Source organism: Danio rerio, chromosome 17 (genome assembly GCF_049306965.1).
Source record: "Danio rerio strain Tuebingen ecotype United States chromosome 17, GRCz12tu, whole genome shotgun sequence".
Taxonomy (NCBI): Eukaryota; Metazoa; Chordata; class Actinopteri; order Cypriniformes; family Danionidae; genus Danio; species Danio rerio.
In genome coordinates this window covers 16,425,001-16,452,500 of record NC_133192.1, presented here as the reverse complement: position 1 = coordinate 16,452,500, position 27,500 = coordinate 16,425,001, and the positions used below count along the sequence as shown (strand labels likewise).

Sequence of the window (27,500 nt, the reverse complement as noted above, 5' to 3'; positions counted from 1 at the left end):
ACTCGCATAAGCCCAAGTGGTGCTCGCTGCAGAGCCATTTGAGGAGAGCTGAGCTCCAGCGAGGGGGAGCTTAAGCTTGAGCTCCCCCTTTTTTGCACTTCTTCTACGAGTGATGTCACTGGGGGTAGGGTTAGGGGTGGGGTTTTTGTACGCATTAAAACAGCTTACAGGAGGAGGAGCGACAGCTCATGCTCCCCCTCGCTGGAGCTCAGCTCTCCTCAAATGGCTCTGCAGCGAGCACAGCCACGCCAATAAACTGTATAAACAGTGGTCGGACCACATCTGTATTTATTTTAGCTGCTGTGAAGCATGCGCTGCTATCGATTTCACCTCTCGCATCATTTACCTCCTCACATGTTGTATAACTGTCTGTATTACCCAGGTGCACATGTGCATCTTCCTTTGCTTGTAAACTCATAAACAAACACTTGCAATCGGTTCATAAGATCGGCCAGATTGGAGAGTTCCAGTCAAGGCATTAAATTTGATTATCGACCAATACTGATCTCTAGCCGACCATTCAGAGCATCCCTAGTACTTAAATTAAACCAAATGTTTTAAAGTAAATTCAAATCCAAAGAAATATTTGGCTTACTCCCTTCAGGTTGTCGCCACAGTGGAATGAACCTCCAACTATTCCGGCATATGTTTAACGAAGCAGATGCCCTTCCAGCCACAAGCCAGTATAGGGAAACACCCATACACTCACATTCACGCATACACTATTTTTACACACAATTTAGTTCACCCAATTCACCTATACCACATGTCTTTTGACTGTGGGGAAACCCTGGAGCACCCGGAGGAAACCCATGCCAACACGGGGAAAACATGCAAACTCCACACAGAAATGCCAACTGTCCCAGCCGCGACTCGAACCAGCGACCTTTTCTTGCTGCAAGGCGACAGTGCTAACCGCTGAGCCACTGTGCCACCCTATAACAGAACTCGGAAATATTTGAATACACTAAAAATGCATTATGATAAAACGGAGCAGTTTCTTCTTCACGTGATTTCAAGCTGAAGAAATGGAAGTGGTGGATTGTGGCATAATAAAAGCTCTGCTACTTTTGTGCCAAGTCACTCTCGTCTCTCATTAGCAATTTGATTTAGTGTCTCATTTGCTTCAGTGGCTTTCAGCTTTTCTCTGCATGAATACTTTAGCTCATCGATGAATATGATTTCTGCAGGAGTCCTGTATGATTTATTAAAGACCACATCTCCCACGATGCACACTCATTCATAGCATCATCAAACTTTCCTCGGTTTGTTGTGATTATGCACCCTCTAGTGGGGAAAATTACATATTGTGTCTTTAAACTTGGCTGTCAGAAATCTGGTTTGAAGCACAATGGTCTACCACTAGTCTTGATTTATCACTCTTGCATTGAAATGTAAATTGTTTATTTTCAAAGATATGGGAAAAAAGAAAACAAAACATTTCTACCATTAAACCGTCGAAAAAAAAACAGGCAAGTGGACAAAGGAGGCAGATCAAAGCATCAGGTGTATATGGGAATGTGTTGTTATCTACTTGTGCCATCCACTCAACCAAAATGCATCTAAATACCTGGTGTAAACAGGGTCTGAGTGTATTACAATTCAACATGGTGGACATAAATAGATGGTTTTAATGTTATCTTGTGTAAACCAAAGACGTGCAGGCCATCGTTTCACATTTTTCATTGATAGTTTTTTCTTATGGATTTATGCTGGTCTATATCAACATGATTAAAATGTACTGCCAATTTCTCACTATCAACGTGTGAGCCTTAATGAGCTTCTTTTATCTGCATCTATTTTGACAACTGGTAATCATTGACAAAAAGCGAAGCAGGGAAAGTAGAAGGTGACCGAATTTCACATTTTTCTGTGAACTAACCTTTAATATCATTTGTTTACCTTTGTATGCAATATAAAGTTACCCTGGATAGCATATACATGATAAAACAGGAAATTAATGGATTGTGTGGGATCTCAGATCTTTTTTACGTGTTTTCAAAAGAGAGAAACATTGAGAGATTGATTTCAGCAGTCCTAAAAATAATGACAAAATTTATGCAATCCATCAGCCGCTGCATTACAAACATTCTCTTAGAGTGTTCTGTCTTTTTGTGACTTGTGATCAAACACAAAGTATACTATTATGAATGTTTTACTTTTCTAAAAAAATAGGATATGAATAAACTTGAAACACGTCCTTTTATTTTCAAAGTATCCTACTGCACAACAGGAGAGGCTGAAACAGATTTCTAGGACCTTATTGTTCCTGATGTGTCCTGCAGAGAGTGGTTGGTTTTAGGGTTTGTTGTGGTTTCCGGCTGTTTCCATTAATTACTCAAACTCAGTCTGGATGTTATGAATATCAAGAGGAATATAATTCATTGGAATATTTTCCAAAAAAAAGCAGAGACGTCTAAAAGCAGACCCATAGTCTCTCCCCATGACAATCTAAAGTCCCTCAAATATGCTATACCCTTTATCCTTGCTTTCTACCAGCTCTATGTTTTCACAGCTCTTGGTTCGACCGGCTCCCAACTTCTACTCCTTTGTGACCCCAATTTAAAGCCCCCTTTTCTTTTTGGCCCTCATAATCTAAAGATCTAATGCATTCATCACTGTTTTACCACATATAGTTAAAAAAAATTGTAATCATCATTAGTGTTTATGTTTTCAAAGGTCTGGACTCTTCTCTCCCATACAGTTTGTGTCTTTTCAAACATACACAATAGTTTCAACATATGTTGTATACATTTTGCTTTTCTGGCTGTATTTACATACATTGCATTGTGTCTCCAAGGCCTCTCTTATGCTTTTTTATGACCCCTTTGGCTTAACCTATCACCTGTTTTCAAATACATATAATGGCAGATTCATATGGCCCTCCACTCACCCTTTAAATATGTCTTTATATAGCTTTAGAAAATAATAATCTTCTTCAGGTTAAGGCCATATAATAAGAGGTCCTAGTCTAGAAATGCAGCCTCTCCAGTTGTGCTGGTACACACTTGTGAAATGGTGTCATTTGGTAAGTTTTGTTTGTAGTACTTATCAGTTTCCACTAGATGGCAGACTTGTAAAACTCACTTGACTGTTGATCATACAGATCTTGTATTTTACAAATAAACAGTGCCTAACCTAGTGCCTGTTTGAATTATAAACATGTCAGTATATTATTTGATAGATATCTAGTATACAGTCTTGAAGCCAATCATCCATATGTTGAACAGTTTTTCAAATAAAACACGCAATAGCAGCAACAAGTAACATGAGACTGGTTTGTTTTGCTGAGCTACTTGTGCACTTTTGATTGTGTTTCATCATAAAAGCTTCTACAGGGTAATGACAACCTGGGTGTTGGGTCTGTGTGTAAAGTTTAAAGTCAATGTGGCTGTTGATGTAGTGATTTAAGGACTTTTGGAAAGAGCTCAGTAATGTTGTAAGTAAATATTTTACAACTTTGGTTTAGTTAAATGCCTTGTGTGTATTTATGAGCATTCACCTGATTCCTAATCGACCCAGACTGAAGCCATAACTATTGATCTGCCATACCCATTGATAATAATTGTTAATAAGTTTTCTCTATGAATTTAAAATGATGGATCTTCATAGCTCATCCCTTTAAAATATTGCTTTAAGGGCCATTCTTCAACTACGGGCACTTTAAGCCTTGGGAAGTTGAGTAAAAACAACTTCTTTAAAATTAACGTAACAGCCTCATAAGTTTAAACAATTTGTCTAGTTTTAAGATCTGTATGAGGATAAACTTAAATAAGAAGAGAAACATCATTGTCGTCATTTTCCATCATGAACTGAACACATGTCATTTCCACCACATCTCAATATTCAGCTTTTATTTCAAAATGAAATAAATTATGGCAGTCAAACATTGTTTAAGATCATTTGTAGTTTAACCAATCTTCCATAGAAATTCAGTTGTATGCTGAATTGTGGACCTGTCACACTCTAAAATTAAATATTAATTTGAATAAGATCTTATTAGAAATTAAATAAACTGAATTTGTATGTTAAACAGAGCATGAACTCATACATTGTGAACACACTTTTAATGTGTGATGAGAACTTTTTAAATATGTTTTAAATATGTGTGTGGTGATGGAAATGACAGTGGTGGAAATGACATTTCAACAGTTTATTGTGAAATAATGAAAAATAGCTTCACCGATTAGCTTTGAATTAATACTAGCCTGTCATGTATACAAAACACTCTTATTTACCTTAATTTTATTTGGTTTTTAAAAGCATCTTTGAAGGTAACATGTTTGGGGATGACGTAGAATAAATGTATTTCCTTATCAAGCAATATTTACCTTGATTTTTCTTCAAGTGTTGTTGATAAAAATGTAAATTCTCTCCATCTTGAACATGTTCTCAGATGGCACTATTCATTTTCATAGTAACCGCCTAAATAATCTGTCACACAAACTTTTTAAAGTGACATTGCAGTGTTGTAGTGGAAATGACACTGATACTGTGCAACAGCTAATTTTGTATAAAAAAATAAAATTGATAATAATCTCACATTAATAACTATAAAATATTTAAGTTATTTCACTAGTGCCTAATTAAGATACATTAATAGATACCAGATGAATCATATTTTAAAATGTTATCTTCATTGTTAAAGTTTAAAACTTGACTAGGCGAAAACAGTGGTTTTGACACTTAAAAGGAGGTTGAATAATATGAATAAAATACAGCAATAGAAAGGTAGTAATTGTTTTAAAAGTAGATTTTATTGTTAGTTTGACAAAGTAAGGGGAATTTGAACAAAATTATAGATTTTTTTTTGGATATATGATCAAAGGACATAAGTGCCTGTAGTTGAAGAATTACACTTAATATCTATATACAAAACCACAAATATGACACTCATAAAGGAAATAATAGACATCGGTTTCCTTTTGTTTTAGCTGAGCTGTAACAACTTTCCACAGAAACCTTTCTGTAGTTTTAGTTTTTGATTAAGTCATTTGTGGCCAGTGAAGGACAGTTTAGTTTTTAAGCATCTTCACAATCCTTTTTTTCAATGTCATTAGTGCATGAACATTTCCTGCTTGTTATCAAACTATTTCATAACTGTAATAAGAGGCAATTCAATAACTTAATGTTAAAACTGCTATCATAACATTATTTATGTGGCTCTTTTTGGATTCTCGGAAGACAAAGAAAGTAAAAATGTATTACAGGAAATACATTGGGATCATTATTTTAGTTTACATTCCTCAAAACGGCCTTTAGAGACATTTGTAATGGAAATATAAGATGGAGAAAGGACATGTGGCCGTTACTCTTACCAACAATTATCATAATATGGCATTGCCTTTCAGTCTACAGAGCAACTTCCTGGGCTACATATCAGATTATTCAACAATAAGGCAATTCTCCACAGCCCCTCGGCTGTATTACATTATTGATGTTCATGGTTTATGTCTGTCTCATGCTACACTCACATTTTTGCTGCCTGTTCAAACTACTTATTTAAAATGAGCTGAATCAACACAATCTTGAGTTTTTTGGGGACAACTTAATTGTTGTATGTTCAGTCCATTTACATTTCTAAAAAAACAATCAAGTGAACTTAATCTATTTCAGTTGGGACAACATGAAGGATTTTTCTTACAGTGTAGAGTTTTACTGCAGGGCGACATAGTAGCTCGGTGATTAGCACTGTCGCCTCACAGCAAGAAGGTCACTGGTTCGAGTCCCGGCTAGTTGGCATTTCTGTGTGGAGTTTGCATGTTCTCGCCGTGTTTGCCTGGGTTTCCACCAATGACTGTAAAAAATTTGTAAAAATATGGTTTCCACTGGGTGCTCCGTTTCGTCCTCAGTTAAAAAAAAACATGCTGAAGCCTATGAATTGAATAAACTAAAATGGCCTTGGTGTGTGAATGAGTGTGTATGGATGTTTCCCAGCACGGGGTTGCTGCATTTGGGCATCTGCTGTGTAAAACATTCTAAGGTTAGATAAGTTGGCGACCCCTCATTAATAAAAGAGGAAAATGAATGAGTTTTACTGCAGCAGATACATTTGTTTATGTGTTATAATGGTAACATATGTTGCATGCATCTAAAGCGTTTTAAATTAATACTAAGTTTAAAAAATAATCGATTGATTTATTTATAAGGAGAAATATTTTGTTTTATGTACTTTTAATGTAGAAGTGATCTATCTGAAACGTCACGATACGTCCGGCTCGGGGCGGGTTTGATCCCCAGCGACAGCCAATGAGTTTTGTCTGGCCGTCCCACTTTTAAACGTCACTGTTGTCAGCGCGGGAGATGTGAGCGAGAGGGCGAAGAGTGCTGAGAATTACCGCCAAACTAAAGCTGTAAGTACTTTGTTTTGAAACATGCATACAACATATATCGACGTAATCATATTCGGTTATATTTGATCATTATGTCACGTGCATTCATTCTGAAAAGCGTTTTTAATCCGTGCTTGTCATTTTGTAGTGATAGGTTTTTTTCTCGTAGCAGCACATCTGCACCTCTTTGTGCTCTAAAGATCATGTGGTTTGTCTAAATTAGAGATAAAATCAGTGTACTTTTTTGTAAAGGCTGTTGTTTACATAATTAGAATTACAATCACAATTGACTAATCACAAGACTCCAGTAGGGGTTTTTGTTTTTTGATGTCTCTAAAACGGATTATAGCATAGGCACTTTGTTTATTGAGATCTCATTTACGGAAGTCAAAGTAAAAAGACCATACCATATCATGTCAAGTGTCAGTATTCACTGATAATTTAACATATGGTACACAAGTACTGAAAATTAAGGACATCTAGAAGTACATTTTGTAGCCTTTGTGTGCTGTGTAAGTGCTATTGTTATTGCTATGTTGTGTGTTATCAATGTAAACAAGTTACATTACAGTATATAACGTTAACTAACGTTACTGTAGCGCAGAGGATTAGTTAATTCAAATTAGTTATGTATTATTTCTGTATATTAAACTCATTCATATGGTTTAAATGTTAATTTATGCATTTTTAACTAATATTCATTATTTGTATTTTACGTTAACTATATTTTACATTTACCTATATACTTATACAGGGATGGGCAAAAATACATTACAATGCATTTTAAAATAAAATATAAAATACCTCAGTTTTTTATGTATCAAAATAAACTACAAAATACAGCAGCAACAAGTATCAAAATAATATACTGTGTTTAATATTTTGAAAACACTACAAAATACTTTTACAAGGGAGCATGTCATTTCTTTACAAACCTTCCATAAATAGGCTGATTCGGTCAGCATTAAACTGACTTGCTAAAGTAAACAGTGTTTGACAGCAACAGTGTTTCTCTGAGCAAGTTTAAGTCAGCTTCTCTGCCGACTCATTCACCTCTACTCCTGTACATCAGGAGGTATTCATAAACCTTCGTTTCTCATTGATTTTAAGATGCATTTTATTCAGATTCCACAGAGAAAGCCCTGTCTTGAAGATGATCTCTTTAATCACTGTAAAAAACATGTAATGCAGAGTTGGAATATAGTACTACATCTCTTTATTTTGTTTCTATCCATTGCATGACCAGTAAAATTGACACCTTCCTATAGCAGACTTCTATTTTAAAAGGGTGATCTATGAAGAGGTTATTTATGTTTTTTTGCAATATTAAACATTATTAAAATAGTTTTTTTGCTACAATACTTGAAACAGCCAATGAGGTATTGTTGGAATTGCCACTGTAGGACTTATTTTAATGCTGTTTGTCTTATTTTCTTGGCATCTACATCAGCAATCCATCTGACACTACTATTATTTGTGCAGTTTACTCTTTCTCCAAAGAGTTTTTCAGTTCTTCTTTTAACTGGAAGAGTCTCAGTTTACCCGCTTAGTGAACACCAGTACACCATCTTAAGGTGTTTTTTGTTTGATTTCCTCTGCATTTCCATCTGCAGCACTGAGATTGAGAGTGATTATGTGCTGTCGGCTCCATATTTATTGTTTTTGTACTGATGTCTTATTCCATCTCAATTCTTAATCAAAATATGCTGATGCATTATACATTATACTCCCAATATATAATACTGGTCTTAGCATTGTGCAGTATACTATTTTCAATGGTTGTTGACATGCTCCCAAATATACCCATGCCAATTTTCTTTTATTTTCTTTATGTGTTGCATTTTTCCATCCATACTACAAGCATTGACCACTTTCTTCAATATAAGACAATTTTCTCTTCTGATCTCAAGCCTAGGCAAATAATTGAGAAAGCACCAATCTGAGGCTGCATTTTTATGATGTCATTATTTTACAGTATTTTAGAAATACAAAAATGCAAGACACTAAAGTAGTGGTTCTCAAACTGTGGTAACTGTTCCAATTGTGGTACGCGAGCTTCCTTCTAGTGGTACACGGAGGAATCAAATATGTCACATGCTACATATAGTTGAACAATTATTTACATATCAATGTGATGACAAATAGCCTATATTTATGAGGTGCAAGCAACATCTCCAGTTTTTGATGAATAGGCTACTATATGTTAATACTTTATATTGAAGTACAGTTTTTTTTAATTGTTAATGACAGTAGCCTAACATTTTTGATAAACTTTTAAAAGCACATTTTAATTTAAATGTTAACACTTTTTTTTTTTTTTTTTTTACATATAAGCACAGTACAGTTTTAATGTTCAAACTATTTATAGTGTTTAAAGTGGCTGATAATAAGAAATATTCTTAATAATAGGAATTATAGTGGTACTTGGAGAGACAATTTTTTTCTGAGGTGGTACTTGGTGAAAAAAGTTTGAGATCCACTACACTAAAGTATTTTGATATAAAATATTGTGTACCCATTTTCATAAACCCTATCAAATACAAATTACAAAATACTATTTTGTATTTGAAATGCGTATTTTAAATACATGTATCATAAATACTCCCCACCCGTGTGTGTGTGTTTGTGTGTGTTTGTGTGTGTTTGTTTGTGTGTTTGTGTGTGTTTGTGTGTGTTTGTTTGTGTGTGTTTGTGTGTGTGTGTTTATTTTGAATGATTAAAACAACCTGATGACTGCTGATATGAATTAAATAGTATTATTTATCATATTGTGATCCCTAAACTCTTTTAATGTCACCAATTAATTAAAATTAAACACGCCTGCAATATGTGACCTAGTAAAGTACAGTATGCCAGACAACATGCATTTTTAATGCCTTAAAAATTTTTATGCCGTATATTGTTTTTGATGATTATTTCTTCCTTCATATTTTACCGTCAGACACTCTCTCTGTATCTGATTGTCCTCCTGAGAGCATCATGCCTTGTGAAAGGAAGCCCATGCGTTATGGTCACTCTGAAGGCCACACTGATGTCTGCTTTGATGACCAGGGAAAGTAAGTGACATATTTTCTGAAGTACTTCTGAATACTTTTGATTTGATGCGTCAAGGGATAGTTTACCCAAAAGTTAAAATTTGCTCTCTCTAAAGTGGTTTAAAAGTTATGAATTTCTTCCTTTTGTTAAACTTGTAACAAGATATTCTGAGGAATGTTGTAAAAAGCAGCCATTGATGTAGATGCTAGTACCAAAAAAATACTAATGAAGTTAATGGCTTTTTAAATTTTTACATTCAACATTCTTTAGTATCAGTGTGTTTCAAATGTCATTTATTGCCTACCCAAGGGCATTTCAGAGTGAAGAAGTAATGACTGGCATATTGAAGTGTTGTTTCAAACTGGCCACTTGAAAGGGCCCTTTGGAATGAAGGATTATGAAAAATACATGATCCATTTTTTTCAAGGAAGTTGTTTGACAAGCGTAAGTTGTTTGGTCTTATACACTGTACTCAATTTTGAGGGCTCACCCTTATGCCCTAATAACTTCTAAGGGACCCTCTGAAGGGATTAGGGCATAGGGATGAGCCCTTCTGAATGAAACCCAGTCATTGGTGGAAAGAGTATCATACTCAAGTAAAAGTACCATTACTTACCCAAAAATGTAGTGCGAGTAAAAGTATCTGTTGTAAATATTACTCAAAGTATGAGTAAAAAGTAGACATTTTAAAATGATTCAAGAGTAGTGATTAGTGACTATTACTGTGAAAGTTTGATGTGGTTATATGCAATTTGTGTGTGTGAAAATGTAACACTCTGCAGTGCAATAAGTTATTGTTTAAGGCCTTTTGGTGAGGCCTCCTCATCAGTGACATACAGTCTAGGGATGCAACGATTATAGATTTTGGTTGTATGATTATAGTCTGAGAAAAATATCACGGTTATAGGGTTATCACGATTATTATGCATTAATTAATTTTAAACCCTACTAGTTTAGAAAATAAGATGAAAACTCCTTATATTTTAGTGTTATTTATTGCTGCTCAGTAACTAAATAATACAGCACAAAATAATATAAAAAACAAACAATAGTCCATTTCTTACTGTGCTAAAAATAAGTAACATTTTTAACATTTAAACAAGTTTAAACTGTAAATAAATGACAGAACAATAAATCAATAAAAAATAAAAAACTGTAGTGCATGTAACTGTAGCCCTTATGCAGGGCTCGAAATTGCCGGTGCTCCCAACTTCAAAAATGTAGGAGCACCAGAAAACAGTTTGCTGCACCCACCAAAAGTTAATGAGCACTACTGCAATTTGCACCGAGATTCAGGCCATTAAACAACTGATCCACCCCGAGTCTGTCAGTGCTCTCTCTGAAATCACTCGGTTGATCTCGGCTGGTGGATCAACATTCACCACATCATGATCGCTTTTATCGGCGACATTATTTGTAACTTTAAGTTGGTTTGCAAACCATAGTTAATCTAGTGTGAGTGGTTACTAGTCTCAGTGACAAACTAGCGCGCAGTTGGCATGACTGTTTAGTTGCAGCATTTTTGTTCTGTGCAGAAACGTGGTGTTGAGGACCCTTTACTATTAAATAACCATGACAAATTAAAGTGCGGTTAATAGTGAAACTGGTTAATCATTGCATCCCTAATTCAGTCTATTAGTCATTGCGTGTAAAGATTTTGTTTTCTGTTTCCTGAGGTTGTTCTGTATGATGCGATTTGATAAGACTGATTATTCTACTTTTGCCAGTAGATAAGAAAAAATAAAGTAGTGAAGCAGAAAATAGTGGAGTTAAAGTACCAATACAGCACTAAAAATGTATTTAAGTGACAGTACACATTTTTAAAAATACTTAGGAAAGTACAATTAGTGAGAAAAACTACTTATTTGCAGTAATTTGAGTATTTGTAACTTGTTACTTCGCACAACTGACCCCACTGTATATCTTCCTTCGTGTTCAACTGAAGAAAGAACTCAAACAAGTTTGAGTAAATGATGTCCGAGTTTTCATTTTTAGCTGAACTATCTTTATAAAGAATTGGGTAATGCCCCATAACACTTACGATCCATCCCAGATGTATTGTGACCTGTGGGAGTGATGGGGATGTCCGCATATGGGAAAGTCTGGATGACGACGACCCCAAGTCCATAAATGTCGGGGAAAAGGTCTATTCTGTAGCCTTGAAGGCAAGTTAACCTTTCTTTTTCATGGCATATTATAGAAATAATTATGTTACTAATGCACCAGAGAGTTTTCCAACACCTGAAAGTGTTCCTTTCAACCAAAATGTTAATTGTGTTCTTGAAATGTCAGCGTTTGTTTTCCTTTTCAGAATGGAAAGCTGGTAACGGCGGTTTCCAACAACACGGTTCAGATTCACACTTTCCCTGATGGAGAGCCAGACGGCATTCTCACTCGATTCACCACCAACGCAAACCACGTCACCTTCAACAACAGCGGCTCAAGGGTGGCTGCAGGTTCGAGGTATGAGATGCTTTTATTTCTGCTCTTTTCACATTTTTACACATTTGTCTTATTTTACTGCATTGTTGTATTTTAAGATTGAGGTCCTAAATGTGGTATCTGGTAAATGGGCAGTGGTGGTGAGAGTACTGAAAAATCATACTCGAGTAAAAGTACCATTTCTTGCCTAATAATGTAGTGCAAGTCAAAGGATCTGTTGTAAATAAAGTATGAGTAAAATGTATACATTTTTAAAGTACTCGAGTAGTGAGTATTACGCTGTAAAAAGCTGAAGCATTCACATGTAATTAGTGTATGTGTGTGTAAACGTAACATTTTGTAGTGCATCTAGTTATTGCTCACAAGGCACACAACATAATGCTGTGTTCACACCAAACGCAGAACGTGCGGATAAATCGTGCTATTCTTGCTTAAATAGATGCATGAACATTTGAGTTTACTCGCTTCAATCGCGCTTTAAAATCCGCGTCATTCATGCATCAAATTCATCAATAGACTCTGATTCGCGTGATGGGTAGGGCTTCTGTCTGCCCGGTGACTGTAGCTTTGTTCTTAAATGGCTAACATTTATTTTATTGAGAAAAAACTTTGTGCTTTATGAAGGCTGAAAAACAGCGTTATTCGTTTGGAGCCGTGTCTGAGTCCACTAGATCCTTTCAGAGGTGCACCCAGCTCTGTGAGCTAATGAACTCCTCCAGAAACTATACCTGGATGACGTAAGCTTTCAGTGGTGCTTTGTGACTGAGTTGAGCCCAGTTTGAAGAACTGTTGTCAATTTTCTCCCCGAGACACCAACAACAGGCACTACGTCATAATCGCACCCCCAAAAGAGCAAGCTCCTGATTGGTTAACGTGGCGCGAATGTCCGCTGAAGTTCAGATTTTTAAACTCAAGCGATTCGTGTTGTAAGATGTCTATTCGTGTCTTTGCATTGACTTAACATGTAAATCACTCGTAAATAATACACTATAGAAAGAAATTATTCATTTAGATTGATTGGGGTGATTTTGTAAGGGTATGTATAAAAAAAAAACATATTGCAAGCAAAAACAATTACAATCGAGCAATGAAAAATGTCACACAAACAGTGCTTCAAGGTTTTCTGTAGAGTCGAACAGTATTCATCTACAGAAATAAAATACTGAAATCTAAAATGTAATCTAAACGTCTTCATTGTATTCAGTAAAATTGTTCTTCAATAAAGTTACAAACTAATTAATAAAGTTTCACTCTACTTTGCAATTACTCTTAAAATCTCGTGTGCAGCAATACAGATCCTGTGATATGACTATTTTGGACACGCACACATTGCGATAGGATATATTGTGCAGCCCTACTAGATGACAACAAAAAGTTGCATAAATAGGTGTAATAATAATCTCCTAGATTGTTTGCTTTTTAAATACTCCTATTTATGTGCTTTTGACTGCTGTCAATGAAGTGAAGACATCACTTTGATTGTTTCATGATTAGTTGTGTTTGGCTAAATGGGCGTTTTCTGGATATATGGATTGTTTTACACGCCTGCATCAGGGTTGAAGAGTGCGAGCATGTCAGCGCATTGATTGAGCAGTTTTATCCTGCTGCCGATGCTTGAATATTGATGCCGGCAGCACTGGCAGCTGAGCTCCAAACAGGTTATTTGATTTTTCTTTTCTTTTTTTTGCTTCCTGTCGAGGTCGGAAATGAGTTTTCATTTATTTCCCCACTTCAGATCGGAAAGATCTGCCACACCAATATGGGTCTCTACTGGGCTGAAAATGTTCATGGATGAAGGTGCTAATTTTGGGCTTGTGTTTTTCAGTGACTTCCTGGTGAAGATGGTGGAGGTGGCCGACAGCAGTCAGCAGAAGACCTTACGTGGACACGATGCTCCTGTCCTCAGTGTGGCTCTCGACCCCTCTGATGAGTTTCTGGTGAGTTTCATGGGGCCATTTAATGGTCAGCTGTTGTTATATTTGTTGTTATATAAAGCACTACTATTCAAAATATTGGGTCATTTATAAAAAAATTTTAACAAATTATTGTTAATATATTTTTTTTACTAATTTATGTTAGTCAGCATACATAAATACATACATACACATGAATTCATTTCATCAAACATAGCAGTAAAATCAGTTTTTAAAGTTTTAAAAATTATATATAAAATTATATTATAAAAAATATTTTATTTAAATGTTTTTGGTTTATTTATTTATTTTTTTTGGACAAATTATTATTAATCTATTTTTTTGCAATCCTTTATTTTAGTCAGCACACATGGATTTATTTTATCAAACATTGCAGTTTTGAAGTTCCAAGAAATTATATATGTTTAATTATATGATAAAATTATATTTTATTTTAATTATCCGCAATTATAGCATTATTTATTTGTTTAAGTTTTGGACAAATTAAAATATTAATATATTTATTTAATAAAACCATTTTTGCATTCATTTTATCAAAAATGGGAGACCAAATCATTTTGCACAGTTAAAAAATATGTTTAATTTAAATGTGTTTGGTTTGTTTGTTTTATTTATTTATTTTTTGGACAGATTATTATTAATCTACTTTTTGCAATCCTTACTTTTAGTCAGCACACATGCATTCATTTCATCAAACATGGCAGTATAACCAGTTTTTAAATAAAAAAAACATACATTAAAATGAAATAAAAAAGTTTTGATGCATAAGTGACTTCTTTTAAAAACATTTGAAAAATGTTGCCCACCCCAAACATTTGAATAAAAGTTTTTAATGTTTGTAATATTCAGCATGGTTTGGTCATCACTGGTCATTTTACTATGCTGATGTCACTTCCTGACAGGCTTCCTCCAGCTGTGATGGATCAGTTGCTGTATGGTCCATTGAGTCACAGGTAAAACATCTAAAAAGCACTAGTAAGAGTGTGAAATAGACACAAACACACTTGTGGTCTTCATGGGGGTCTAAAATGACCCACATATGGAATTAATAAGAAATATGCAAAAATATGAACATTTTAGAAATAATTTTGTTCGCGAAGTCAACAATTCTACCATGATGCTGAAAAAAAGGCATAGGAGTGAAGGGTTGACACTCTTAGGGCCTACTCACACTATGCTGTCTGAACTGTGCCCAGGCCCTAGCCTAGCTGGAAGAGGTGTGCCAGAGCGTGGTTTGATTGGGCTTTGGTGCTGTGTTTGTAATGTTAATGCAAAGTGCGTCTGAGCCCAAAATCCATGATGCAACATCACATTTAAGTGACAGTTTCATATGGATTTACTAATTATTTCTACTGTTCAATGAACTCAAACTGTCATAGTTTATTAAAGACGTAAAACCCTTTCTTTATAGCAATTTGTACAGTTTTTACTGCAATCGTAATACAAAAATTAGCACTTCAAATAAACTTTTCAAACAACAGATATCTAAAACTTGCCAAATGAAGTTTTTTTACATTGTCTTAATGTATATTCAATTCTACAGTTCCTTAGTAATATCTAGACAACAAGCAAAAATGAATGGGAAAAATGGAAAAAATGGATACCAATTACTGCATAAATATTAATTATTACCCCAAAACCTTCTCAAAATTCTAAATAATATAGAAAAATATTATTAAAAAAATTTCAATTTGGTTGATTTTGAAAAAAAAAAAAAAAAAAAAACAGGGTATTTTACAGATGTTTATCCCTTTTTAACCGGCTAAGACCACAAGTGTGATTCCTATATTAGCAACACCAGAGGGCCAAAAAAGTAGTGTGATGTTAGGCTATTAGACACTTAATCTTATGTATATCTGATGTTTTTCAGACTCAAGTAGCTCAATGGAAAGTTCTCCAGAAGTCAAGTGATGTTACTAATGCAAAGTCTCTCTGCAGACTAGCATGGCAGCCTCGTTCTGGAAAGGTATTGTGGGCTTCATCTTTATACAAGACCATTTTCAGTCAATTTAACGAACATTTTCAAGTTTCTTTTTGCTTGCTTTATAGATCACACATCCATCAATCATCTTTGCAGCTCACCTCACTGCTTTTAACTCGTGACTATAATCTTTTGTATGTGCTTGTAGTTGATTGCCGTACCCGTGGACTTAACAATTCAACTGTATGAAAGAAACACATGGACTCATGTCAGCACGCTCTCTGATGATCTCATCACACAGGTCAGCAAGTTACAATGATCATTCAGAAGAGCAATACAAATCAAAAAGGTCATTTGTAGGTGGTGGAAACCTTTTTGTTAGCATCACAATCGTTTCTTTACCTTTGGCATACTGTATCAGGTACTGCGTGATGGATGTTGTTTGTTTTGTTGCAGTGCATTGTGTTATGAACACTTCTTTCCGATTCGATCTCCTCCACAGGTTGTTAATGTTGTGGTCTGGTCTCCATGTGGGAAGTTCCTGGCTGCAGGAACAGTGGGAGGAAACCTGCTGATTTGGGATGTTGAGGCCAAACTGTGCATTGACAGGTTAGAATGCATCATAATTTATATCAGTATTATGAAGGTTTTCGGTGGTTGATTTGTGGTTGTGTAATATTTGTAGTTTTTAATAAGGTCATACTTTATTTTGATGGTCCGAGTTACACTGCATCTACATGCCAACTAATTCTCATTAGATTATTAGTAAACTGTTAGGTTGGGGTTAGGAGGACCTAGCAAACAGGCACAGAGAGGGAAAGAGAGAGCGAGAGAGAGAGAAGGTTAGAACGGGAGGACAAAATACAACCAACTACGTCTACTGACGTAATGCTTCAATTACTATGTGACAAGTATTGACTAAATATGGATAAGGGATAGAACAGCTTTGAGTATAATCTTACATTTAAAGCCCAAAAATATGTCTGTACAATAAAGCATTCAAGAATGACAGCCCTTTTTATGTGTGAAGGGTTAAAAAGGGTTATTTGGAGTCTCCAAGTGATCTTCTTTGGGGAGCGCCTAGACATTCACTTGGATAAACATGTGTAAAACACAAATTTTCTATGGTACCGTTATCAAAATAGAAAATTTGGCTTGGTAAGGCTTCATGCTTTGAAACAAATTGTCTTTTCAAACTAATACTTCTTTATTAGTCATCTGCAGACATTAGTTAAGACATTTTGTACTGTGTCCTAAGTTTAATTACACAATACAAATAACATTTACCGATTCTGACTATTAAGGAATAAACCCTAGCGTGTCACCTTTTAAAAGCGACAGAACCATTCATATACTAAAAATGGTTCAAAAATCGCATACAATTTACTTTGGGGATGCAATTTTTAGGCATTTTAAGCTAATTTCACAGGAACACTCAGGGGTTAAGATACAATTTCCTAATTTATTTGTCTGTTTTTCCCCTGAAACTTGTTTTAAACTAAAACATTTCTCAGAGCAAAATAGTTTTTTTTTTTTTTTATATATCTTTTTGACTTGATTAATTTAAGTCAAATGCCCCTTTCACACAGCGATACCAGTTAAATATCCAGAAGGTTTCCGGAATGACTTTACCGGTAAATTCAAATATATACTGTTCACACAGGCAAGAACGTTCTGGAATTTTTCCTGAAAAAACCATTCACACATCTATTCCAAAATACCTGTAACCTCTGACATCATTTATCAGAAATGAGCTCTAAATGGCCGTACTATTAAACATGAAGGGGGTCAATCTTTTTCTTGATGGTTTCACTTTAGCATTCATGTAGAACGTATTTACCGGTATTTTCTAAAAGGGCCCGTTTACACATGATCCCTGTATTACTGGCATTTTTCCGGAAAATTCTGTATGTGTGAAAGCAGCTAAAGACTCAATGATCCATTCATAAAGACAAACACTTGCTTAATTTCTAAATGAATCAGCTGGTTTGAAAGAATTGTTTGATTGAATTAATCAGAGAATCACAGATTAAAACAGGCCCTGTCTACTGCTGGTGGTTTTAGTGTCATATTTAACCATGACGGACCTGAACCAGCACAAAAACACACATTTTTAATTATAATGATTCAAAATAATAAATAAATTTAAGACTTGTTGAATGTTATACTAATAAATGTTTACTGTTATTCTTTTCTGTTAAGTAAAACCAAAATTTTACTGTATTTGTTTGCCCTTTTTGTTTTTTTTGGAGTCAAGCTATTCAATTCTATATCCAGATTTGTATTTATCGGCCTATATATTGGTTATCTGCTTCCAAATATAAAGAATTATCAGTTATTGGTATCACAACACGCACATTTTTAATTCTTTAAGAAGATCCTCTCATCTGCTGTATTTGTAAAATCATTTTAGCTATCAGGCATGCTTTTTTGGATTGTGTTGGCTTTAATTCTGCATTTAAACCTATTTTATTTAGTTCATTCTTTTGAAGCCATATTTAACACTGTTAATTCAAATACCTATTTAGAGTTTTTAGAAAAACTCAATTGTAAAATGAAAAAAGCCATAGAAGCTGACATAGTGTTAAACACAAATAAGAGTTATCAGACAAAATGTCCATGTTGGTGCATCTCTTGTCAACATTGCCCACCAATACAGTCGTTCTTTTGGTGATTTGTGTAGTGATGGTGGTGTTGTTCTTGTGTGATTCCAGACAGAAACACGAGAAAGGCTTCACTGTGTGTGGGATGGCTTGGCATCCCTCTGGAGGCCGGATTGCGTACACTGACACTGAGGGCTGCCTCGGCCTGCTGGAAGGAGTGTCATCCTCATCTTCTACTGTCCAAAGCTCCAAGGTCAGTCAAACGCTCAGGCTCTCGGCTCTTTCCTCCTGAACACACTGCACCAGAAATAGCATCAATAACGTTAAATCCTCATGGGTGTAGAAGGATGTTCAGGTGACCTTTATGTGGCTTAATTGCTTTCAAATTCTCTGTGTGTTAATAATAAAGTAATAATATTAATACATTTTAAAGTCTTAATTTATTTTGTAAAGCTATATAATCTAATATATAATTATACTGCGTTAGTCCATGTTAGATCAAATAGTTAGAAATATTTCTACTGAAATTCCATTCATACGGACATTTGTAATGTTCTGATTTGTAATCTACTATGTTTATAGATTTTGTTGTTATTAGGGTTGCATAATAATAATAATAATAATAATGTCTCGTATAATATTATATAGTGCAGAACTAGCTTTAACTACTATTGACAAAACATTTTGTTATTGCATTTTTAAATATTAAAAAATCTACTTCATAAAAAATTATTTAAAAAAACCCTGTTTATTGTTAATGTCCATTATCAATGATATCAATCTATGGATTTAGATTTTAATAAATGATAGAAAAAATGATTACATTTTTAAATAGTATTGTTTGGTTGTTAACATTTAAATAACTTGGAAATTAGTTAATATTAATAAATGGAAGCTTAATGATAATATTAGAGTGTTTCTTTATTTAATAATATTTATTTATTGTTTTTCTCCTTGATAAATCCTGTTTTCTGTGCTTGCTCATGGAACTGAACATGCTGGCCAAAATATTAATAAAATTGTAGCAATGATGTTGTTTTGATTAGTACTATATATATATTTGTTTTATTTCGGCTAGAATAAAAGTAGTTTTTTTCATATTTTAAAAACCATTTAAAGGTCAAAGGTTAGCTCCTTTAAGCAATTTTTTGATATTCTACAGAACAAACCATCGTTATACCTTACCTAATTACCCTAACCTGCCTGGTTAACCTAGTTAAGCCTTTAAATGTCACTTTAATCTGTGTAGAGGTGGCTTGAAAAATATCTAGTTAAATATTATTTACTGTCATCATGGCAAAGATAAAATAAATCAGTCATTAGAAATGAGTTATTAAAACTATCATGTTTAGAAAAAAAATCTTCTCTCCATCAAACAGAAATCGGGGACAAAAATAAACAGGGGGGCTAATTCTGACTTCAACTCTATATATAAATGAATACATAAATATTATAAAGAATTATTTAGCTGTAAGATAAATATTGTATAAAAACAACAACAACAATAATAATAATAATTGTTGTTGTTATTTTTAAACCTAGATATAAATAATCTAATCTCTATTTTGTATTTTTTTTTCATACATTTTTCATGCACTCTTATTACTAATTTTCATTTATGTGTATGAAAGTTAAAGTGATGGTTTTAAATTTTCTTTTTCCTGTGTGGTGATGTTTAGGCCACTGCAGCTAAAGAAGCGAATGACTATGATGACCTGTTTGATGAGGATGACGACCGCATGCTGGACGAGGACATGAGTGACTCTCGGTCTCCTGTAAAGAAACCCATCATGGAGGATGAAGACGATGACGATGATGATGACCTCATGCCTGCAACAGGCAGACCACGAAACAGAGGCTCCTTTCTGGATGACGATGACAATTCACAAGGTATAACACTTCACACATCACAATGCAAGCTGAGCTGCTTCATGTTCTGGATATTAATGTTGGTGAAAGAATGATTAAAGCTCTTTCGTTGTTTTCGTCTGAAGATCCAAGCTCTGTGAAACTGGATGGACTTCCTGAAGAGGGGGGCAGCAGTGCTGTTCTTCCTGCTGTGGCTCCGGTAGTGTCACGTCCCGTATATGATGGTCCCATGCCTACACAACCACAGCGGGCTTTCCAACCGGGATCCACCCCAGCACACCTCATGCACCGCTTCATGGTGAGCAGAAAATATAGTTGTTGTGAACTCGCATAGAGGTGCTGTTATGTGATGATAGCAGTTGTGCTTAAGGTAAATTTTAAGATTTTGCACTAATATTTTTAGACTTATAGAAACAAAAAAATCTAAATGATTTTTCATTTTATTAATTTATTGTATGTCATGTGTTTGCATCTGCAGAGAGAGTTTTAAGAGGTAAAATTGAATGGATAATTCACTCAAAAATGAAAATTCGGTCGACATATACTATAACTTCAATCCTGTTTGTTTCTAATGTTAAACACAAAAGAAGATGTATTAAAGAACGCTTTAAAACTGTAACCATTAACTTCCATAGTGTTTGTTTTTCCCACGGTGGATGTTAATGGTTACAGGTTTTTCAGCTTTGTTCAAAATATATCCTTATTTATAGTAGTTTATAACCCATCGAGGGATAGTAAATCTACTATCTCTTTAAAGACATGAGTTTCTTCTTAAAAACATTGTGATTAATTTTTTTCTTACTGTTGACAGTATATGCAACTATTTCACGGGTCTAATATACTGATACATTTGCAATTTCCCCCAAGGTATTTGTATTTACAGACTCGGAGAGCTGGCTTAATTTGTCCACACATTATTCCTGTTTTCTTAGAAAACCATTTTTCAAGAGTTTTAACTGATCACACTTTAAAGGGGTAGTTCACCCAAAAAAATAATATTCTGTCATCATTTACTCTTCTTCATGTGGTTCTAAACCTTTATGAGTTGAACACAAAAGAATGTATTTTGGAGAAATCTGAAAAGCTGTAACCAATTCATATCCACAGTAGGAAAAACAAATACTATGGAAGTCAATGGTTACAGATTTTCAGCTTTCTTCAAAGTATCTTCTTTTTTATTTAAGTCATAAAGGTTTATAACCACTTAAGGGTGAGTAAATAGTGAGCACATTTTTATTTTTGGATGAACCATTTCTTTGAAGGCATCTGTTTCTTAAATTTTTTTCTATTTTGTTTTTTCATTCTTTTTTCTTTTTTTTTTCTTTCTTTTTTTATTTTAATACTATTTACAGTATATGCCACTATTCTACAGGTCTGATTTTACTGATACACATGCAAATTTCCTCTAAGGTATTTGTATTTACAGACATGGAGAGATGGCTTAAGTTGTCCACACATTATTATTTCTTTGTTCTCAGAAACCGTTTTTTTTTTTTTTGAGAGTTTTAACTGATCAGACTTAAAAGGGATAGTTCACCCAAAACTAAATATTCTCTCTTCATTTACTCTTCTTCATGTGGTTTTAAACATTTATCAGTTAAACACAAAAGAATGTATTGTGAAGAAAGCTGAAAAGCTGTAACCAATTCATATCCAAAGTAGGAAAGACAAATACTATGGAAGTCAATGGTTACAGATTTTGAGCTTTCTTCAAAATATCTTCTTTTGTGTTCAACTTATAAAGGTTTATAACCACTTGAGAGTTAGTAAATAGTGAGTACATTTTAAATTTTGGGTGAACTATTTTTTCAAAGGCATCAGTTTCTTCTTAAAAACATTGATTTTATTATTATTATTTTTTTGTTGTTGACAGTATATGCTACAATTTCACAGGTGTAATATACTGATACATGTGCAATTTCCCCCTAAGGTATTTGTATTTAAAGACAAGGAGAGCTGGCTTTAGTTATCTACATATTATTCCTGTATTCCCAGAAAACCATTTTTCAAGAGTTTTAACTGATCAGACTTTAAAGGGGTAGATCATCCAAAAGGAAAATTCTATTATCATTTACTCTTCCTTAAGTGGATTATGACTTTATTTCCTTTCTTGAACACAAAAAAAGATATTTTGTGGAATGGTATTTACTGGCACCCACCGACATTAATATTAGGAAAAAAAACAGTTGAAGTCACTGGGTTTCAACGTTTAGCATTTCAGATTATCCTCTTTGTGCTCAACAGAAGAAAGAAACTCAGACAGGTTTTGATCAAGTGAAGGGCGAGTAAATAGATATGTTTCATCCTCCTATTTTAAAGCTTGTTTTGGAGATGCACATATATCAGTTAATGCAAACAACAAGATGTGCATACATTTTAAAAATACATAAAAATATATTCGCATAACTGAGCAGGATAATTATATTAAATATAATTATTAAAATATTAAATATATATTAAATAATAGCATTCATTACATGTCACCGTTTGTCTTCTGAGATGCAAGCCATGTAATAAATGGAGACAAGCTTGACGCTGCTTTTCCTACCACAACAAATTCAGATTTTACTGTTGAAATTTGGCACCAGTTAAAAAGGAAGTGACAATTTTTGTTCTCTTTGACTCTTCTGACTGCTTTATTCATACATCTTTTGTGCAATATTCCAGTTTTGTGCATAAATTTAATTGGCATTTTTGGATGGAAACATAGCTAATGATGTTACTGTTACTGATACTGTTTGCATTGACTATCTCTTTAAAATGCATGCAGATGTTTTTTTTGTTGCCAGAGTACCTGAGGCATGAGCTGTAAAGGCCCCACCTTCTTCTGAAAAGGTGGCGGGGAGTAACAGCTCATTTGCATTTAAAGAGACACAAAAAAAAATAATAGCTTTATTATTTACAAAAAAGTTTAAGTAAGGTGTATTTCTGCACATTGTTGTTTTAGTCAATAGGAAAGCCAGAACTACTTTTTGCACAGGCCTATCTAAAGGGTTATTAGTACTAACTGATGATCTTAAATTTTGCCTCTTTCCAACAGGTAAAACTACAAACAATCAAGAATGCTTAAATATTTTTGTTGTCATGGCTTTGCAATAAAAAAAATGTTGTTATAATGGAAGTCAATGGGGCAAAAACAGCCACTAACACAAAAGTTCAAGTTTACAGCATAATGTAATGTTGACCAATGTTCTTTCTCAGATGTGGAATTCTGTGGGCATCGTCCGTGGCTATAATGATGATCAGGACAACGCGATTGATGTGGAGTTTCACGATACTGCCATCCATCATGCCATGCATCTCACTAACACTCTTGGCCACACCATGGCTGATCTGTCCCAGGAGGCCGTGCTGCTGGCCTGTGAGGGAACTGATGAGCTCGCAAGGTACAACAGCATTTTGTTAATATTGATGTCATTTCAATCCATTCATTATTTTTTCATTTCTTTAGTTGAGAAATATCTGTTAAATTTAGAGATCATTTAGACTTGTAACAAATGTTAAGATCTGTTCACATGTGGATGATATTATGTACATGCTCGAGCAAAGTCTTAATTGTTTAGAGCTTGTCCATTTTGAGTAATTTCAAAGCTTTTAGAAAAAAAATGTCGCCTGGATTGTTTTCATAGTGAAATCTCTCTTAAATATAATGTGTTCTAATATCCAGAAAAGACAACCTTGTATACAATCCTTGCACATTTACAAAAAGTTTAAGCATATATGCCAGATACAATAGGATTTAAACTTTTCTGTTTGAAAATGCAAGTTTAGTTAGCAAGAAACCAAAGCAGCTGCTCTTTATATATATTTTTTTTCTAATATCACTTCTTTTCTTATACTTGTGTTAGTTGCGTGAGCTTAATTCACATCAAATCAGCAGATCGGAAATCCCGCATACATAAGCTGCGTCCCAAATCGCATGCACTATTCTACGCCATTTTGTAGTATAAATAGTGTAAGTAGTGTGTTCACACTGAAAACTCTAAAAATAATAAGTGCACTTTAATTTCCCGGATGATGCACTCATTCAGCCGCTAAAATGAAGTGTGGAATGATGGACACTTCACGCACTCAACGACTGCAGGTTTGCTTACGTAGCGGAAGAGGCGGAGCTATCGGACGCACATGTTGAATAACTTTATTTATTTTGGATGGTGAGAACAAAATTCTTCTACGAGAGTGATTATAGCGCCTCCCGATGGTGAATGTGGCAACACTCACGGCAGGTAATATTTGATAATTCGGTCGTTTATTTCACTGATTTGGCAACCGTCAAACGTCATCAGGGAAACGGTTTGAATTTCCACTTAGTAAAAAAACATTAGTGTGCCATTTGGGATGCCACTACATACATGTACTATCCTGTTGAGTGTGTAAGTGCATAAGTACATAGTGCATGAGTGCATAGTGTATAGTGTGCCATTTGGGACGCAGCTATAGTCTTGTCCATAGACTTTACCTCATCAGAAAGTGGAAAAAAGAGATTAATTTAAAAACTTGGTATAAATGTCAATGTGTCTCCTAAAACTCTCCTAAAACTTATCTTAATATCAGTTATAAAAAAAAGCTAAAGGATTCAGCTTACAGCAGGTGTGAGCCTTGCTCTTCAGACCGCACTCACACTATGCTATTCGAACCGTGCCCAGGTGCATTTCCCGATTCGTTTGAGAAGAGCGAGTGCTCTGAATCGGGCTCGGGTGTGGTTCAGTTGGCTGGTCCTGGCCCGGTTGGAAGAGGTGTTCCAGAGCGCGGTTCACTTGGGCTTTGGCGCGGTACGCTTGTAGAGCTCGAAACTGAAGACGCAACAACACTTTAAGGGGGCTGTTTAATATGATTTATTAATCATTCTTACTGTTCGATGAATGCAAACTGTCGTAGTTTAATAAAGACGCAAACCCCTCACTGCATGTCAGCTGCCACGTGCAGCAAACCTCCTAATACCTGCTGCAGAAGGACTTTTTCAAATAATTTATGAGCGTCAAAAGTGATGGATCTGTTCAGCAAGGTGTTTGACTGCGTGTCACTGCATCCCAAATGACTAAACATAATACAAAACGATAGAACTAAAGCAATCCCCACTATGCTGAGGGAGCTCAGGTCAACAAGGGGAAAATGCAATGTTAGTGCAGGCTGAGGGGAAGGGGGCAATCGTGCTTTGGCACGGTTCGAGGACTCTAAGGAGGTGTCTGTTAGATTGTATTAACTGTACCTGAACCCTTTTCCTGATCTTACTAAATGAAATTCCTACTTTACTACCTAAAATCAGCTTGCAGTAGATTAAAAACAAGCCACGCCCACCATTTTCTCATTTAATTTTCCGTTTCTCTAGGAACTGCATCACACTAAAAAAAAAAAAATAATATTTTAAAGTAATACATGTTATTTTTAATGGAAATGATGATATTTGTTCTCTCCCTCTGAACAGTAAGATCCAGTGTTTGCATTTCTCCTGCTGGGACACTCACAAGGACTGGATGGTGGATCTGCCTAAAGGAGAGGACGTGCGTGCTTTGTGTTTGGGTCAGGGCTGGGCCGCAGTGGCCACCAGTGCTTTGATGGTCAGGCTGTTCTCCATTGGCGGTGTGCAGAAGGAGATCTTCAGTCTGCCTGGAGCTGTGGTCTGCATGGCGGGACACGGCGAGCAGCTCCTCATAGCGTATCACAGAGGTATACAGATGTTTGACCTTTATTTTCCCCACAGTTACAGGTTTATATCTGTTAATTCAACCTGTTTCTTGCAATTTGCAGAAAAAGTCAGAATTGTGAGCTATAAACTTTAGATGTAATCTCAGAATTGCAAGAAAATGTTTGACTTATTTTGAAGTGCAAGTTAAGAGGCTTTAGATGCTTCTTACATGTTTCCGCAGGATACAAACAGAATTAAGAGCATTGGCTTGGACTTATATAAACAAAAAAAAATGTAGATCATTTTTTTAGATAATTATGTTTTATTTGTGGTGGAAAATTGCTGTGGTTCTTACTTGGCTACTTGTATGTTTCTTTTAAACTGATTTGTCAGAACGCTCATAAACTGATAATTTTTTTATTTTTTATGATTATTTATTTATTGCAGAAGAAAGCCTGCGTACATAGCTAGCAACAACTATATACAAGCCAGGGTTTGCATTAAATGAAAATACATAAAGAAATTACCAATAATAATAGTAAAATAAAGACAATAAAATAATAAATGAATAACAATACACAGAAAAAGAAAAGCTCTGGGGTGAGAATTAACTAGTTATTACATAAGAAATTTTCTCAATAAAATCAGACCATGCTTTGATTGTATGGGGTTTAGCTCTGTTAATTCTTGCAGTGGAACGTTCTAGCAGTGCAATATTTTTTAGTTCAATAAGCCATATTTTATCCGCTGGGAATGAGGGTTCATGCCGTATTTTAAATATAACTTTCTTGGCTGCAGTTAGTGCAGTATGAAATATCCTGCGTTGAGAAGTGTTTAGGTTTAGATCATAATCATCATTCAATAAACAGATATTACGGTATTTAGGAATGAACATCTCACACAATTCTGAAGTAGTTTGAAATACCTTATCCCAAAATGTACTGATAAATGGACATTCAAAAAACATATGCATATATGTCCCCACAGAGTTTGAATTACACAATGTACAAAAAGGGGTAGGTAGATAAATTATTTGTTTTTTAGCAACAAATGTAATAACACATGAAATTACTAAAATTAAATAAATATGCAAATCCATTAAAACCATTAAACAACCACTAAACCGAAGAATCTGAATGGATGAATCTGTCTTTGCTTGTGCTCTGTGTCTACATGTTGGATGAGGATGATTGTCTTGTATGCTGTCAGGTACCGGGTTTGATGGAGAGCAGGCTCTTGGTGTTCAGCTGCTTCAGCTCGGCCGGAAGAAAAGGCAGGTCATCCATGGAGAGCCGTTGCCTCTGTCACGGAAATCCTACCTGGCCTGGATGGGCTTCAGTGCGGAGGGTGAGTCATTTCCTCTGCTTGAACAGAATACGCACATACACTGTTCTCAACTTTAACTCTATTCTCTTCTGTAAACGAAACAGTTAGACATGCACACATATTTTAAGAATATATTTTTTTCTTGCCAAGTTAATCTAACTTGGTTAACCTAATTGCTCTATTTAAATTTTTAGTTTTTCACTTTGAAATGAATACTGGTATCTTGCATAATAGCTAGTGAAATATTTTACTGACATCAGGGCAGATAAAATAAAATGATTAGAAATTTGATATTAACCTCTTTGGGACCCTCTGTCCAATACAATGGACATCATATGTCAGCCCATGTTTTTTGTGGTTCCTGAGCATTTCATCTCATTTAAAGCCTGCAGTCCACAAGAGTGGACTATT

General features: G+C 34.8%; 1 protein-coding gene across 4 annotated transcripts in view; it reads left to right on the top strand.

The window, feature by feature from the left end:
- The first annotated feature begins 6,293 nt into the window (after positions 1–6,293).
- Positions 6,294–27,500, top strand: part of wdhd1 (WD repeat and HMG-box DNA binding protein 1) — a 40,909-nt gene continuing 19,702 nt past the window's right edge. For 2 of the 4 annotated variants that reach the window (XM_073927198.1, XM_021467145.3), the window contains exons 1-15: positions 6,301–6,357; positions 9,274–9,388; positions 11,422–11,533; positions 11,680–11,831; positions 13,636–13,747; positions 14,647–14,697; positions 15,615–15,710; positions 15,874–15,966; positions 16,168–16,274; positions 18,380–18,521; positions 19,948–20,158; positions 20,263–20,435; positions 23,339–23,523; positions 25,563–25,804; positions 26,973–27,110. In XM_073927198.1, the coding sequence (XP_073783299.1) occupies positions 9,312–9,388; positions 11,422–11,533; positions 11,680–11,831; positions 13,636–13,747; positions 14,647–14,697; positions 15,615–15,710; positions 15,874–15,966; positions 16,168–16,274; positions 18,380–18,521; positions 19,948–20,158; positions 20,263–20,435; positions 23,339–23,523; positions 25,563–25,804; positions 26,973–27,110 (1,891 nt within the window). In that variant the 5' untranslated portion in view covers positions 6,301–6,357; positions 9,274–9,311. Of the gene's footprint in view, positions 6,358–9,273; positions 9,389–11,421; positions 11,534–11,679; positions 11,832–13,635; positions 13,748–14,646; positions 14,698–15,614; positions 15,711–15,873; positions 15,967–16,167; positions 16,275–18,379; positions 18,522–19,947; positions 20,159–20,262; positions 20,436–23,338; positions 23,524–25,562; positions 25,805–26,972; positions 27,111–27,500 lie in introns of all 4 variants that reach the window. The other 2 variants (NM_001002726.2, XM_009292886.5) reach the window with 2 other exon arrangements.